The following is a 17,814-nucleotide window of genomic DNA, read 5'->3' as shown; positions in this document are numbered from 1 at the left end:
AAAAGTAATACTTTTGTAAAGTAATCTCTCTGTGGCACAACTCCAAGAGGCTGCAAGTTCTGCAGACACCATCTGTAACTCCACTGAGGAATGGAAGTCCCCCCAGCCTTCCCAGCCTCAAGGTAACCACAATTCTGAATCTTGGGTTCACTACTCCTTTGCTCGCCTCTTTCTTTTATGTCATCTGTGTGTGGTCCTAAAAGAAATCATTTTGGTTTTAGTTGTTTTGACTTTATTGTGGCTACTGCAACTGAGGAACAAAATTTTTTATTTTCTTTCATTTAAATTAATATAAGCTTAAATAGCCACATGTGACTATTGGCTGTTTTGGACAGCACAGCTGTAGATTATGTTGCTAGGAGCCATCCAGATTATTCACATGTAGCTATGGACCAGGGAACAGCAAACTTTATATATATCCAGAAGGTAAATATTTTAGGCTTTGCAGGTCACTTAGGATATCTGTTGTGCCATCCTCTTTTTCTAAACAACACTTTAAAAATGTAAAAACCATTCTTAGCTTAGTACAAAAACAGGCCTCATCAGATTCAGCCAACAGGTTGCATAATATTACACTTTTTAAAAAATACAAAACACACAACACACTGTATTGACCCATTCATTTATCACTGAGCATTTGGATTGCTTCCAGGTTTTATTACAATGATATGAACATTCTGATGTGCTTCTTCGCACACACATGCAACAATTTCTCTTGGGTGCAAACCTAGAAGTGGGGTTGCTAGGCAGTGATTTCTAATGTTCTATTTCACATTACTATACCAAACTGTTTGCCAGAGTGGCTGGCAAATTTCTTTTCCCATCAATTATTTAAGTAGATCAAGTAGATGCACATCCTTCTCCAAAACTTAGTATGATCTGGTCATTGACAAAAAGTAGTATTTATAATATAGAATAACTGCTTTAACAAAAGATGAAGCCCCACCGGTGTGGCTCAGCAGTAGAATGTTGATCCAGGAACCAAGAGGTTGCCAGTTCGATTCCCGGTCAGGGCATATGCCCAGGTTGTGGGATCAATCCCCAGTAAGGGTGCATGCAGGAGGCAGCCAAAGAATGACGTTCCTCTCTCATTGATGTTTCTATCTCTCTATCCCTCTCCTTTCCCTCTTTCTCTAAAAATCAATAAAAACATATTTTTTAAAAAACAGATGAAAATACATATAAATTGTCAATGATGATTCACGTTAAGTATTTCATAAAAGGCGCTAATTTTTTTTAAAATATATTTTATTGATTTTTCACAGAGAGGAAGGGAGAGAGATAGAGTTAGAAACATCGATGAGAGAGAAACATCGATCAGCTGCCTCCTGCACATCTCCCACTGGGGATGTGCCCGCAACCCAGGCACATGCCCTTGACCAGAATCGAACCCGGGACCCTTCAGTCCGCAGGCCGACGCTCTATCCACTGAGCCAAACCGGTTTCGGCAAAAGGCACTAATTTTAACATTTATATTAGAATTCTAAAAGCATTCCAAAATCCTTACTTCAAAGGATTCTATGACGTTTCCATGATTTAGTTCAAAAAGGATGGCAGTATTTCCATACTGAGGCTGCTTTCTTAATTTTAAAAAGAGAATTAATGCTACTTGAAATAACATAGGCCCAGAACAAATAAGGTCAATTTCTTTGGAGGAAACTGGGAAAAAGGAATGCTTGGCACACAGTATATGGTAAATAAAAATTTCCCAAGATACAGTATTGTTTTAGTAGACTATTTCATCCAACTCACAATCTCAATCACAATGGCTAAAACCTTTAACTCTAAAATTCCCTTGGGAAAAGTTAAATATAGGAACCATTATAGCCCAAATGATGAAAAGCATGACCCAGGAATGAAAATACTGACTTAGACATACTCCGAACTGAGTTTTACAAAAACTCATTATAAAATGACATTATAAAATTGTCATACCAGCAACAAAAAAAGCCCCAAGAAATCAGATTCTCCTCTTCAATTTTAGAATAAAACCTAATTTAGCATTTAAAGCTACATCAAAATCACAGCTCAGTCAACATGGCTCAGTGGTTGAGCGTTGACCTATGAACCAGGAGGTCACAGTTCAATTCCTGGTCAGGGCATATGCCTGGGTTGCAGGCTAGATCCCCACTGTGGAGTGTGCAGGAGGCAGCTAATCAATGATTCTCTCTCATCATTTATGTTTCTATCTCTATCTCCCTCTCCCTTCCTCTCTGAAATCAATGAAAATATATTTTAAAAAAACTTATCAAGCACATATCCATTTTGCTATATTTTATATGGTCCTCAACCCCTTGATTTAATACTCACAAGATCAGCATATTTCTTACAGAGAGCTGCCAGCTTCTCTTCTGGAGTTGAAAGGGTGTTTAGGGCTTGCATCAATAATAAAACTTCTTTACCTGATGATTAACAAGATAAGAAATAAGTCCTGGAAGAAGAATGAGATCTAATCTAACCTGCAAATTCTACACAGCACTTCCTATGTTCTGACACCCAAAGTAAAATAATTTATGCCTATAATTAGAAATAAGAGATTTACCAGCTAAATTAAGAAAGCTATTTTTAAATTCGAGTTTGATAGGCACCCCTTCCACACCCCCACCCCTAATTTCTTCACTCTCTAACACAGCTATTTGTAAGAACTCTTGCTGAAGGCTTAAAAATTCCCCTGCCTACCCAATGATATCCAACTTAAGATAAAGGGCAAGTTACAAAGGGCAGAATATTTTTAAAAACTTTCTCCTAACCAAGTACAAATATAGAAGCAAGTTCAAAGGGAATTTCAGTTGGTCCTCTCTGCTTAAGATACACACTCACTTGTGACACATGTCTTTTCCTAATGCACAATTTAAATAACATCTGAATGATTTCGGAAGCATATTGTGTTAACCAAGTTCAATGTAAATAAAAAGATGTCAAGATAGCTCTTCCCTTGGGAAAAAGAGCTTAACAATAATATTTAAAGATTTCAGCAGGGAGAAAGAAGTAGGTGACTGAGACACAAGGGGACAAGTGGCATTTATAATGTTTTATTTTTTTAATATATTTTTATTGATTTCAGAGAGAAAGGGAGAGGAAGAGAGAAACATCAATGATGAGAGAGCATCACTGATCAGCTGCCTCCTGCACGCTCCACACTAGGGATCAAGCCCACAATCCAGGCATGTGCCCTGGCCAGGAATTGAACCGTGACTTCCTGGTTCATAGGTAGATGCTCAAGCACTGAGTCATGCCAGCTCGACCACTCCTTTTTATTGCTGAACTAGAGGCACGGTGCACGAATTTTGTACAGGTGGGAGGGGGACGGGGAAGGGGGCCTCTCAGCCTGGCCTGCACCCTCTCCAATCCGGGACCCCTCAGGGAATGTCCAACTGAGGGTTTGTGCCCACACTTTTAACAGATGACAGCTCCATTGTTGTTTCTTTCTTTTCATGCTTAAACCCATTGAAATTAGTAGGTATTCAAAGTGTGTATACAGTTTGGGGGGACACCCTATATATCTCTAGTCAGCAGTGAAAGGAACCAACAGCAGATTTGGAACCCCCAGACAGGGAATCTCACTCACTTCCCGCATGTCTCCCACTCCACTTTCCACCTTCGTGGGCAGCAGGAGAATCAGTTTTCTCTTATTAACTCGGAAAAGCATATCTTGTCACTCACTGCCCAGCAGGAGTGCGCTAGGCCCCAAGCGAGCGAGGCCGAGTCAGGGCACCCTTTGTTCATGGGTGCTGGCATCCAAAGTGCACATTCCTCCTCTGCAGTTGCCCTGACTATCCCATCCCAGACACTCTCCAAAGGATGTGAGCGCATCAGAGGGGATGTGTGGGGGTGTTAGGCATGCTGGGTTGATGGAAGGGCAGTGGAGAGGCGGGGGGAACTTGTGCACACCTTGGTTTGCAACTGTTGCAGGCACGGGAGGGTGACAGTGTGCTGGGGGATGTTTGCACGCCATGGGGGGATATGCACACCGGAGGCCTGTGGCTTCGCAGATCCGCAAACCCCCGTGGCGCAGCCAGGAGGACGTCAATTTGGCCCGCCACAGTGGCTGTCCCTGCGATCGTGCACCTTCTGGGCTAGGAGGAAGGACTTGCACAGCCACTCCTCGGCGCTGATGGCCTCCAGGCGCTACTTCAGCTAGGCCTGCAGGCTCCACTTGTCACGCTCACAGCTACCCCCGCTGCCATGTGGGGAGTACAGGCCGCCTCTGCCAGCCTGCTTCCCCAGCCCAGAGGCTCTCCGCACGCGCTGCCTACAGGCCCAGAGCACAGGCTGCCCACCGGTCTGGAGTGGCCAGGGCAGGGAAGTCACCTGTCTCGTTGCTGCACTGGCCTCTGCAGGAACAGGGCATCACCACTCCACCCTCTCACTGTCATCTCAGAGGCGCCCACCCTCAACACCCAGAACACCCAGACACTCTCCAAAAGACATGCGCATGTCCTGTGGGGGACGTAGGCATGCTGGGGTTGATGGAAGTGCAGCGGAGGGAACTTGTGCATGCCTTGGTCCAGGACTGTTGCAGGCGTGCTAGGGTGACAGCGTGCTGGGGACATTCGCACGCCAGGGGGGGAGGAGAGGATGTGCGCACCGGAGGTACTTTCATGCTGTTTCTGCTGAATTCTCACTCTGACATCTGCGTAATGCAACTGGAAATGTGATTCATCAGACAGACCACATGATTTTTTTCCAATGCTCGACTCTCCAATCCTTGTGTTCCTGTGCAAACTGGAGACATTTTATCTTGGTAGCTGCAGAATAAGACACCTGCCCCCAGCCGCTCGGCCCCTGTGCGCGTATGCGCTGACCACAGGCCCGCCATCTTTGTCATGGTAATTTGCATACTCACTCCTGATTGGCTGGTAAGCATAGCGGAGGGATGGTCAATTTACATGTTTCTCTTTTATTGTATAGGATAATATTCCATTGTATGAGCTGATGGATGATAGCTGTTTTGACTTTGGGGCTATTATGAATAATCACATGGTAATGTTATGTGTAACTTTTTAAGACTCCATCTGCTGTTACGCATATAATTGGGGCTGCTGACTTTTTGAAGAAATCTGTCTTGTTTGCAAGGAATTAAAATTATTTTTTATTATATTTCCATAAATTTTTAAGGATTCCAATGTAGCAGAAAATGGACTTAATAAGAAAGATAATTCTAATTTAGCGTATAGAAAACCACACAAATTAAACACTGTTAATTTTAGGTATAATAAGTTTAAAAAACTTACAGGCAACCAGTAAGACTAAAATAAAAGGGGATTTCAGATTTCATAACGAGATTCAATGTATCATATTCTTAGTCCTAAATCTCAAACATAGCAGCAAAAAGAAAACATACCCTTGAAAGCCAGTCTTAACCCACTTTCAGAACTGCAGATAACATTGTCATCTCTAAATTGTTATGACTAGTTTTTAAATAAAGTGATCAAATAAATATATAGCTTTCAGAGTAAATTTTGGTCAGAACATATTAAAGATGCAAACAAGACAAGTCAAATATTAATTCCTTTAAGTTGGCCCCAAATTTTTTCACAAAAACCATTTATTGCTTATTTGGAGAGAACTTCCTACTCTATCTTTGCCTCCTGTACAGAACTGCAGCAGACAGGCAGACAGGCCCCACTGAAGACAACAGTCGCTAAACATCCACCTTAATACTGGCCACTACAGGCCATGTTCATAATCACCTGTGTGGCAGGAAATACAAAATAAATGAGCTGCGTGTGACATCCAACCACTAAGCAGAGATTATTACCTAAGGTTTTTTCTTTGTTCCTGTTGCACTCTGAATCTTGCTGACCATCAGGGGGCTCTGTTCTAGCTTCTCGCCCAGGAATTTCCTCTCTTGACTCTTGTGTGCAGTAGGCTGGGTTCACCAAACTTCTGTTTTTTGTTATAAAGTCACTGCCTTCAGCCTCTTCCAGTGAATGCTTGTTACTTATTCCACCACAATTTGAATCTTGATGTTGAAGAATATCGTTTGATTGAGAAGTACACAATACATCCATTTTCACCCCTAGCCCACACATTCCAGCTTCTTCCATTGCACCAATCACAAACTAGAAGGAAGGGAGCAAAAAAGATGAAAAGGGGGTTAAATTAAATGTAATCAACATTTACTACCAACAGCACACCATAAGTTGACAGCTTTTTTCTCTTAGTGGTTTGTAAAATTGATGTAAATATTGTAGGTAGTTTCTAAGTTTCACTGAGAGGTGACCTAATTGTAAAGTGTAAAAAAGCAAAGTTAAAAAAAAATCACACACCTAAGTAGTACCAAAGAAAGCAAGACAAGACATTTAGTTGTAAATCTAAACTTATTTCCCTATAAAACCTCCACTGCTTAATTAGCACCTTCACAAATTATACCAAGTTAATGAACACAAGTTATTCTGGTCTTGATGGTAGATTTTTGGTGGGGATCACTTTGTTTTGTAGTGTACATAGATGACAAATTACAATGTTGCACACCTGAAACATGTTATATTCCAATTTTACCTCAAAAAAATTATTCTGGTCTTATCCTCAAGGAAATGGTACAGAAGAGATGGCTCACTAGGTCCAGCAAAAACCCCATGCTCCTCCAGTATCCTGAAGGAGCTGATACTGCTGGGCCAGTGCTCAGCTAAAGACTACGTCTCCCAGTCCCTTACATCTAGGTGGGACTCCCATGTGAAGTTCCCACCAATGGAATGTGAGCCCAAGTGATGACTGTCCCTTCTGCAACAAGATTTTTATTCTTAGAAGCACATGTTCTTTCTCCATCACCTCTTCCCCATTGTGGCTGAATGCAGAGGTCTTCAAGATCCTATGAGATGGCAGAGCTACAGGATGAAATCAGCCTAGGCCCCTAAAGCCCATGTACATATAAGTCACCCTTCTTATAAAAAACACCCACACCACTGTTATTAAAGTACAAGTTTGCATGGATGAAGTTGAAGAATTATGCTGTATAAAAGAAGCCAGACACAAAAGCCACAAACTGTCCACACCAAAACCACTATTACAGGAGCAAGAAAATAAAGTTCTCCCGTGTTAAGCCACAAAATTTTGAGTATAATGTTTTAAGCAGGTATGCCTACTCCAATATAGCTAGTAGGCAATGGAGAGATGGCTTTATTGTAGCATTTTATTCTCAAATCAATAATTTTACCATTTATCCATGGGTTTCCCCCTCCTCGTTAACATTGCTTGTTCACATTGCTTGTTCATATGATGTGGCACCAATTTAAATTCTGTACGATTTCCTCTCTGTGTGAAAGAGAGCTTTTTCGTTTTTTTTTAAATAATCCAATCAGGGGATGTCTAATATCTTTCTCTTATCACAAATGAACAAAAGCTACTTTCCAAAGTTACTAGAACAGATTATGTCGTTATAATAATATCCAACTGAATAACTAAAAATAATTTAAAGTATCAAAGCAGGGAATAGAGAAGTTAAGGGACCTAAACCCTTATCTTTTATAGTCTAACTAGTGACCCAGTGCACAGATTCGTGCACACTGAAAGGAAATTAGAAGGTGGCCGGTGGGGCAGGGTGTCGGGCCAGACACGCGCTGGAGCCAACCTCCCACAGTCCTTCCCTGGCCGACCACACCTGGGGTGGCGCTGTGGCTCAAAGGGCATCTGCAGAATAAGCAGGGTCCCTCTGGCAGGTGGGGTCCCTCAGCCTGACCTGTGGGGATCCAGCCAAAACCAGCTCTCCAATATCCCCTGAGGGGTCCCAGAGTGCTCTGCCTCCTGGTGGTCAGTGCGTGTCACAGCAACCCGTCGGATGGTCAGACACTTAGCATATTAGCCTTTTATATATATACTAGAGGCCTGGTGCAGAAAATTCGTGCATTCACAGGGGTGAGGGGTCCCCTCAGTCTGGCCTGCACCCTCTCCCAGTCCGGAAGTCCTTGGGGGATGTCTGACTGCCGTGAGGCAAGCCTGGCTCCTGGCTGAGCAGTGCTCCCCCGGTGGGAGTGCACTGACCACCAGGGAGCAGCTCCTGTGTCAAGCATCTGCCCCCTGGTGGTCAGTGTGCATCATAGCAACTGGTCCTTCCACCATTTGGTTGATTTGCATATTAGCCTTTTATTATATAGGATAGATAATATATATAGATATATATAGAGGTTGACAAATCAAGTACTGTACTTTTGAAAGAACAAGTTGGTACAGCTACTTTGAAAAATTCTTTAGCAATATGGATATCTACCAACATGGTTAATTCTAGTCCTAGGATTTTACCCAAGTGCGTACATACGTGCAGCCAAAGGCCAAGAAATGTCTAGAGCAGTGGTTCTCAGCCTGTGGGTCGCGACCCCTTTGGCAGTCGAACGACCCTTTCACAGGGGTCGCCTAAGACCATCCTGCATATCAGATATTTACATTAGGATTCGTAACAGTAGCAACATTACAGTTATGAAGTAGCAACGAAAATAATTTTATGGTTGGGTCACAACATGAGGAACTGTATTTAAAGGGCCAGAAGGTTGAGAACCACTGGTCTAGAGCAACACTATTTGTAATTACCCCAAAATGAAATCAACTCAAATTCCTATCAACAGAAGAATGGATCATTCTAACATGTTCAGACCATCCAGCAATGACAATGAACTACGACGAGATACAGCAACACATATGAGTCTCAAAGACAGACTGTTGCAAGGAAGGTGTCACAAGAATATATACTCTGGGACAGGAGTTGCCAACCTTTTGGACCTCATGGACCACCAGTTGGCAACCGCTGTTCCAAAGGTTTCCTTAAACCAGCGGTCACCAACCTTTCAGACCTCACCGACCACCAGGTGGCAACCGCTGCTCTAGGAAACCATTTAATGAAGTTCAAAAACTGGCAAAGCCAACCGACGGTGCTGGAAATCAGGAGAGTGATTACTATTGAGGGCAGGGCCTTCTGCAGGGCTTGGTAATATTCTGTCTTGATCTAGATGGGGCAACATGGATGCTCACTTTGTGAAAATTCATTAAGCCTAAACATTTGTGTTTTGTATACTTTACTGAATGTATGTGTTACTTCAATAACGTTTATTTTAAACTTTGTAATTTATATACTAGTATTATTCAAAATTAATCAAGAACCAAAACAGAAATATTTTCCTCTAGGAAGAGAGATGAAAAGTGTGTTGTTTTTCATGATACTTTAAAAATACTATACATGTAATACTTTCACTTCTTACAAAACTAATGCATTAAGGGGAAATGGGCTATTTTGAGTTACAGTTTGATGCCACACTCTAAGCCTAATTCAGAATTTACAAAGTAATATTGAAGACTCTTTAATCCGTTCAAAATTTTTTTAATTTCACTTTTAGCCTAGCAGAGTGGCTCAGCTGGTTGACCATCATCTTGTGCACCAAAAGATTGCAGGTTCAATTCCCGAACAGGGTTTTGGGTTTGGGGTACATATGGAAGGCAAACCAATCAATGTATCACTCTCTCTTCAATGTTTCTCTCTTTCTCTCCCCCACCCACTTCCTCTAAGTATGTCCTCGGTGAGGTTTTTTTTTAATTTCACTTCTAAATGTAATGCATTCTTATAGAGCATTGTTTCTCAAGTGTAATCCATAGGTATTAAATTTATTTAAAAATTAATGATGAAGTTTTAAAAAATGTCCTTTGTTAAATTTCATTACTGCAGAAACTTAAAGCAATTAATATGCCCCAATAACATACTTCAGAAGTATTAATCTCAAACCAAATGCAAAGTGATCATTTTAACACTACATTATACATTTAACTACTAGTTCCTACCTCTACTTTATATGAGATATTTAACTGCTATATACTAGCTGGGCACATAATATTAACACAGACCCTTTACACAAAAGCAATACAGAAGGTGAAAAAAATGAGTACTATTAATATCATCTTCCTCAATTAAAAAAAATAATTTTCAAACCTATCCCTTGAAAACCATTAGTATTAGGAATAGGGTTACAAAACAACAATTTTGGCTTTAAATATTGATGAAAGTCTATTCAAAGATAAATAAAATGAAGATTTTTTGACTCTTAGCACATAATAGAATTTCTCAGAAGCATAATCATAATAAACCCCACATAACACCAGAAAGCATGGTGTAAAGCCATATCCAAATATAATGAGCAAGCAATTTGGAAGATGAGGAGCATAAATAATTTTCACCAAGGAAAACCTGAGGCCTACCCTAAGATCGATTTTAATAAGAAAGCTACCTGAGGAATGAAACTTGTTAATTTATAGTTTTTGATTGTTTGTTTTATTGATTTCAGAGAGGAAGGGAGAGGGAGAGACAGAAACATCAATGAAGAGAGAGAATCACGATTGGCTGCCTCCTGCACATCCCCTACTGGTGAGGGAGCCACAACCGGGATATGTGCCCTTGACGGGAATCAAACCCAGGACCCCTCTGTCCACAGGCTGACGCTCTTATCTGCTGAGCCAATCCAGCTAGGGCTATTTATAGTTTTTCAGTTCTCTTAGTGATTTTTCATAACACTTTTACTGAGATTTAATTGTACACCCTACTGAAAGTGTACAATTCACTGGCTTTTAGAGTTTAGAGCTGTGAACCATCACCACAAACGATTTTTTTTTTAAAATATATTTTATTGATTTTTTACAGAGAAGAAGGGAGAGGGACAGAGAGTCAGAAACATCGATGAGAGAGAAAAATCGATCGGCTGCCCTCTGCACGCCTCGCAGTGGGGATGTGCCCGCAACCAAGGTACATGCCCCCGACCGGAATCGAACCCGGGACCCTTGAGTTCGCAGGCCGACGCTCTATCCACTGAGCCAAACCGGTTCGGCACCACAAACGATTTTAAATCACCTTCATCACCTCAAAAAGAAACTCAGTACTCTTTAGCCATAAAACTGTAATCCTGCCCTAGCCGGTTTGGCTCAGTGGATAGAGCGTTGGCCCTCAGACTAAAGGGTCCCAGGTTCGATTCCAGTAAAGGGCATGTACCATGACTGTGGGCACATCCCTGGTGGGGAGTGTGCATGAGGCAACTGATCTATGGTTCTCACACTGATGTTTCTCTCTGTACCTCTCCCTTCCTCTCTGTAAAAAATAAAATACATTAAAAAAATAAATACGGCATGTACCTTGGTTGCAGGTGTGATCCCCAGTAGGGGGCATGGAGGAGGCAATGATGGGTGTTTCTCTCTCATCGATGTTTCTAACTCTCTATCCTCTCTGTAAGAAATCAGTAAAAATGTATTTTTTAAAAAAAGAAATATATTAATGGAGAGAAACTGGGTGAGTGGGGCCAGAGCAGAAGTCCCCTGGGCTTCACGGCATGCCTGCTTTTACCTTTCAAGTTAGGGACCATGAGTTACCTTCATAACAGTTTGTTCTTGTTTTTTAAATACCATACCAAGATGAATAGAGTTCTCTAATATAGTACCTATTATCAGGAAAAATAAGAGGAAAAAATGTTTATTTAAATCCCAATCTAAAATAAAAATGAAACCAACAGTAAGTACTTTCAAGATTAAATTTCTATGTGAACCTTTTCCTAAGCAAAATCATAAAACTTTCATTATGTTGATCAGTCCAAGTCATGAGCAGTGCATTTAGCTCTTGTAGCTTGAAAGATAGTAGAGAGCATACCATTCAGCCCCAACCAAGTTTACTAGAATCCTAAACCCCAACACACTCCCCACTCCAGACACTACCCACCTGTCAAAGGATGCATTTTTCCATCTGCCTTCCACTGTCTCAATACTTGGAGCTAAGATGTCTCATTTTTTTTATAATATATTTTTATTTACTTCAGAGAGGAAGGGAGGAGAAATAGAGATAGAAACATCAATGATGAGAGAGAATCATTGATCAGCTGCCCCCTGCACATCCTCTACTCGGGATCCAGCCGCAGCCTGGGAATGTGTCCTGACCAGGAATCAAACTGTGACCTCCCGGTTCATAGGTTGATGCTCAACAACTGAGTCACATAGGCTGGGCCTAAGATGTCTCCTTAACTGAAGAAGAGAGTCTTTCAAAATGGAGAGTCACCAACTTACCTACTATTAATTGTAGAAACAAAGAATAAGTATTACAGAAATTTTAACAAATGAACATGAATATTCTGTATTCATCTACTACCTGTAACAGCTTTTTGGATCAACACATTTGAAACTGAGCCTGCATGGGATTTAAAAGCCTAAAAGAAAAAAAATTTAAATAAGTTTTTCCTGTCTACTCTGTGAATAAAGAGAAAGATGAATAATTCTAAAGTTTAAAACTTTGCTATGCTCTTTCAAATAAGTGTTAAAGCTAAAGAACCATATTTCTTTGGCTAATTTTGCTTAAAGAGCTTAAATATTAGCAATGGTTGTTCTTTTCTAAGACTTGTGTAAATAAAAAACAAAAGCTAACACCCACATCCACTTCCTAATTATTTCCACTACCATCTGCTTAAATGAGCTAGAATGCCTTCCACCAGTGCCAGGCACATACTGAGAGCAGAAAATCACTCAGTCCTTGCCGCTGAGGGATGGGGTGGTTCTTCGGAGGGAGCTGGTGGGAAGCTGGGTACATTTATGCGTTTTCCTGGGGAGTGATCCTCAGTTTGCCTTGGGTTCCTAAAGAAATCTACCAAGTAGATAAGGTTCCCAGAACCTTCAGAACTTGCAAGCCCTGTTACCCCATTTTTTTTGCTGTTGGTTAATCCTCACCGGAGGATATTTTTCCATTGATTTTTAGAGAGAGTGGGAGGGGGAGAGACAGAGAGAGAGAAACATCAATGTGAGAGACACATCAAATGGTTGCCTCCACATGCATCCAGACCAGAGCCAGGTATCTAGCCTGCAACCGAGGTATGTGCCCTTGATAGGAATCAAACCCGCACCCTTTCAGTCTGCAGGCCAACGCTCTAGCCACTGAGCCAAACTGGCTAGGGCCCTGTTACCCCATTTAACCTTTCCCAGCCCACTGAGAGGGAGATCTTACTGTTTCCAGATAAGGAAAATGAGACTTAGTAAGGTGAGGTAACTTGCCCAAGATCATATTAAACTCAGTAAAAGAAGCCAATAAAATTCAAAGCCAGGGCTGTCAAACTCAAGAGCCTATGTTCTCTTCATTGCACCACTCTCCTCGCTTCATACATCGGCCTTGGAAAATGAAAGGTCAAAGTCAAAAAGATCTCTTACGCAGTTACAAAACATCTAAAAATACATAGCATGCTAGATATACCAATATGAACTTAGGAAAACAATGGGAAAGAGCTCTACAATTTTTAGCAGTGATTAACTCAGAAATTTAGAGAGGGGAGGCAGAATTGATTCGGGGTACAGATACCTTTAAATAAGTTTAAGTGATTATTTAAGGCACTGAGGTGTTGTTCTTTTTAAAAAAAGAAAAAAAACAACTTATTTGTGCCCCAAATTATCTCTAAAAATCTATTCAAACCTATGTTTCTAATAATTTACCCTAAGAGTTTTCAACTACCAAACAGGAATGTGAGGACAAGAGTGCATGCATGCTTGCCGGCCCAATGTGGCCCAGTGTGGGCAGAAGGCACAGGGAAATATTGATGATAGCAAAGATACACGATACCTCTTTAGGACACCAGCTATTGGCCTTAGTTTTATAAATATGAACCTCCCTCTTAAACATTTCCAGTATTTTAAGGGGCTTTTACATTTCCAAATATAAATTTTACAAACCTGTTATAAAAATTACGTTTTCATGGGCTTTTTTATTTTTTAAATAAGTGGATGGAGTTGGGTTCATGTGCTTTTTAAATTAGAAAAGTGACTTTAGCTTTATGAGTCATTTACAATAGTTTATATACTAAAGCTATCTTAATCTTTCAAAGAATTATTCTGGATAGCAAAGTTTTCCACACAGCTAACACTTTATCAATCATTCATCTCAAAATTCTGTTTTAATCATTTTGGACCAAAGTCGTTAAAATATGTATTATATTATATAACTCAATGCCTCCTCAAATAGTAGCCTGGCTTTTTAAAAAACAATGATGTGAGAATCATTGATTTGCTACCTTCTGTATGCCCCTTACTGGGGATTGAGCCCACAACTCAGGCATGTGCCCGAGACTGGAATCGAACCTGGGACCTTTCAGTCTGCAGGCTGACACTCTATCCACTGAGCCTAACCAGTTAGGGTGGGCTTTTTTGTTAGAAAAAACGTATCTTTTTTTATTTTAGAGAGGAAGGGAGAGGGAGGGAGAGATAGAAACATCAATGATGAGAGAATCATTTATCGGCTGCCTCCTGCATCCCCCCTTACTGGTGTTCGAGCCTGCAACCCAGGCATGTGCCCTTGACCGGGATCGAATGTTGGACCCTTCAGTCCACAGGCCCATGCTCTATCCACTGAGCCATACCTGGTAGGTCAACAGTAGCCTGTTTTACTGTGTTAGAACAAAGGAATGAAATAAAAATAAAGGGTTTTTATTTTTAACAGATAAAATGATTTATTACTGTGCACTAGCATGTAATTATATTCTGGTGTTTTTTAAGACAATAAATTCTTAATATCTCAAAATATAAAGCCCCAAAGGTGAGATCTTACTTTTATTGTAGGCATGGAATACTTTTTTGAGACTTCCTAATTATATAGCGCTATCTTCAAAAACAGACCACACAGAGCCATATATGGGAATTTACTATATTAAAAATGGTGTCGTCCAGCCAGTCTGGTTCAGTGGTTGGGTGTCGGCTCATGAACCAGGAGGTCACGTTTCAATTCCCAGTCAGGGCACATGCCCTGGTTGCAGGCTCGATCCCCAGTATAGGGAGTGCAGGAGGCAGCCAATCAATGATTTTCTCTGTATGATTCCACTTACATGAAATACCTAAAGTAGTGAAATTCATAGAGAGAAAAAATGGAATGGTGGTTGCCAGGGGCTGGGGCAGGACAAATGGAGTAGTTGCAGTTTGGGAAGTTGAAAAAGTTCTCGAGTGTGCTGATGGTTGCACAACACTGTTAATGTGCTTAATGCCACTCAACTGCATGCCTAAAAATGGTTAAAATGGTAAATTTTATGATATGTATTTTACCACACATAATAAAAGAATAATGATGAAAATATTTTGGTTTAGAAGGTTCTTCAACCCTTTAGCAAATAAAGCCTACCTTTATTCTGGTCATCTGCCAGGGCTGACCAGCAGACCCTGAGCAACGAAAATATTCTGCTTGCTAGGATTACTGAATTATCCCATTAGCAAGATAAAGCAGTTGAGTCAATAATAATTGGGATGCCACGCTGCTAACAACAAGTCCTAGGAATAGGAAAAAATAAGCCTCTTCTCTTCTGAAAGCATGGTCTTGGGAAAGATGAAACAAGGAAAAGAAAACCCCACTTCTGATAAAACCTGGAGGCACTGATTCTCAAGCTATGGTCTGTGAAGCCTTCCAGGTGGTCTGCAAGCTCAAAAATTATATTCATAACAGTACTGAGTTATTATCTGTCTTTTTGGTGTTGACACTTGCACTGGTGATGCAAAAGCAGAAGTAACATTGTTGGCTCCTTGCACAAATCAAGGCAGTGGCACCAATCTAATACTAAAAGTCATGTGGAAAAAGCAAGTTTTAATTTAAAATGCCATTGAGGAAGCAATTAAAAATTATCAGTTTGTATTAAATCTCAGCTCTTGTGTACACATCTTTCTAATTAAGTGTCAAGACACAGAAAGTATACATAAGGCACTTCTACCACACAACGAAGAATGATGGCAAAATCAAGGAAAAGCACTAATGCAGCTTCTGAATTATGAGCCCAACTGGCAGCTTTTTGCATGGATTACCTTCTGTGTTTTGGGTTGTTATATATATATTTTTTAAGATACTACTCTAGATGCCCAGGTTCTTTTTTTTAAATATATTTCATTGATTTTTTACAGAGAGGAAGGGAGAGAGATAGAGAGTCAGAAACATCGATGAGCGAGAAACATCTATCAGCTGCCTCCTGCACATCCCCCACCGGGGATGTGCCCGCAACCCAGGTACATGCCCTTGACCGGAATCGAACCTGGGACCCTTCAGTCCGCAGGCTGACGCTCTATCCACTGAGCCAAACCGGTTTTGGCGGGTTGTTTTATTTTTAAGACAAACAGCGGTTGGCCCTAGCTGGTTTGGCTCAGTGAGTAGAGCATCAGCCTGCAGACTGAAGGGTCCCAGGTTCGATTCCGGCCAAGGGGACATACCCGGGTTGTGGGCTCAATCCCCCGGGTGGGGTGTGCAGGAGGCAGCCAATCAATGATTATCTCTCATCATTGATGTTTCTATCTCTCTCTTCCTCTCTGAAATCAATAAAAATATATATTTTTTTAAAAAAGAGCCCTGACCGGTTTGGCTTAGTGGATAGAGCATCAGCCTGCAGACTCGAGGATCCTGGGTTCGATTCCAGTCAAGGGCATGTACCTTGGTTGCAGGCACATCCCCAGTGGGGAGTGTGCAGGAGGCAGCTGATCGATGTTTCTCTCTCATTGATGTTTCTAATTCCCTATCCCTGTCCCTTCCTCTCTGTAAAATATCAATAAAATATATTAAAAAAAAAAAGAAGACAAACAGTGGTTGTTTATTCATACTTGCCCATTTGGCCCTAATTTCCTCCAAACTATATGAAGCGAGCCTGTTAGTTCAAGGCAATTGACTGATGTTGTCAATGTAAAAATTGAGTTTTCAAAAAAATAATAATAAAAATTGAGTATTCAAACAAAATTAAAAATGTTTAAAAACTATCTGCCACCACCCTTCCCAATACTTCAAAACACTTTTCTGATGAAATCAGTGGTGATAGTAACTAATGTGATTTTGTTATTTAGAAAAAAGTGTGCCAATATTTAGAAGATCAACACAATTCCATAAACTAGTATTTCCCAAATGACTATAGGATGATGTTACAAAATGATGCATGAGAAAAAACATCCAATCAAAATGCAAAACAGACCAATAGATTTTAATATAATAATACAAAAAGTTCCATAGGGTTTCAGATCCAACTAACCTTCAAGAACTACTACTTAGAAAAAGAAAAAAAAAAAAACTACTTGCTGAGTTACAGGATAGTATCAAAGAATTTCCAATTACCTAAAAAGACTTTTAAAAATACTCTTCCCTGTGCCAACTACATATATGTGTGAGGCCAGACTGTCTCCATGTACTTCAACTAAAATGGCATATTGCCACAAATTGAATGCAGAAGTCGATGTGAGAATTCAGCTGTCTTCTATTAAATCATTTATTAAAGAAATCTGTAAAAACTTAAAACAATGCCAGTCTCTCACCAACTTTTATTTCAGAAAATCAGTTACTTTCAATTTTAAGAAGCCATTTTTTATGTTAATGTGTGGAAGGCAGCTCTGACATAGCCCCTAAAAGATCCCACTGATCCTTCTGGGGTTCACAGCCTTGCATAATCCCCTCCCTTGCCTATGGGCAGGACCTAATAACTGGCTTTTAAAGGAGAATTTGCCCTAACCTGTGGGTCTCACCCCTTTGGCAGTCGAACGACCCTTTCACAGGGGTCGCCTAAGACCATCCTGCATATCAGATATTTACATTACGATTCATAACATTACATAACATACAGTTACGAAGTAGCAACGAACATAATTTTATGGTTGGGTCACAACATGAGGAACTGTATTTAAAGGGTCAGAAGGTTAAAAACCACTGGTCTAGGGAAAAATGGTAGAGATGGTGTGAATTAAAGGAGGTGGCCCATGTCTCTGCAGATGGATAGATGTAGTGGTGGGTCCTACAAGATGGAACTATTCTCAGAAATGATGGAAACCAAGGTGAACCTTAAAGGAATCTCATTCCTATGGCATTGGGCAGAGAAAAGA

The 17,814-nt window shown here is 40.7% G+C and overlaps 1 protein-coding gene across 8 annotated transcripts in view; it reads right to left on the bottom strand.

The window, feature by feature from the left end:
* The window catches only part of TXLNG (taxilin gamma), a 56,060-nt gene that overhangs the window by 27,895 nt on the left and 10,351 nt on the right, over nt 1-17,814 (bottom strand). For 4 of the 8 annotated variants that reach the window (XM_015567623.1, XM_015567620.1, XM_015567622.1 and 1 more), the window contains 3 exons: nt 9,321-9,359; nt 5,762-6,065; nt 2,311-2,402 (listed from right to left, as the gene is read on the bottom strand). In XM_015567623.1, the coding sequence (XP_015423109.1) occupies nt 2,311-2,402; nt 5,762-6,065; nt 9,321-9,359 (435 nt within the window). Of the gene's footprint in view, nt 1-2,310; nt 2,403-5,761; nt 6,066-9,320; nt 9,360-12,103; nt 12,151-17,814 lie in introns of those variants that run through there. The other 4 variants (XM_015567619.1, XM_006769427.2, XM_015567624.1 and 1 more) reach the window with 2 other exon arrangements.

The sequence above is a fragment of the Myotis davidii genome, unplaced genomic scaffold (genome assembly GCF_000327345.1).
Source record: "Myotis davidii unplaced genomic scaffold, ASM32734v1 scaffold604, whole genome shotgun sequence".
Classification (NCBI taxonomy): Eukaryota; Metazoa; Chordata; class Mammalia; order Chiroptera; family Vespertilionidae; genus Myotis; species Myotis davidii.
This window is presented reverse-complemented; position numbering and strand designations above follow the sequence as displayed.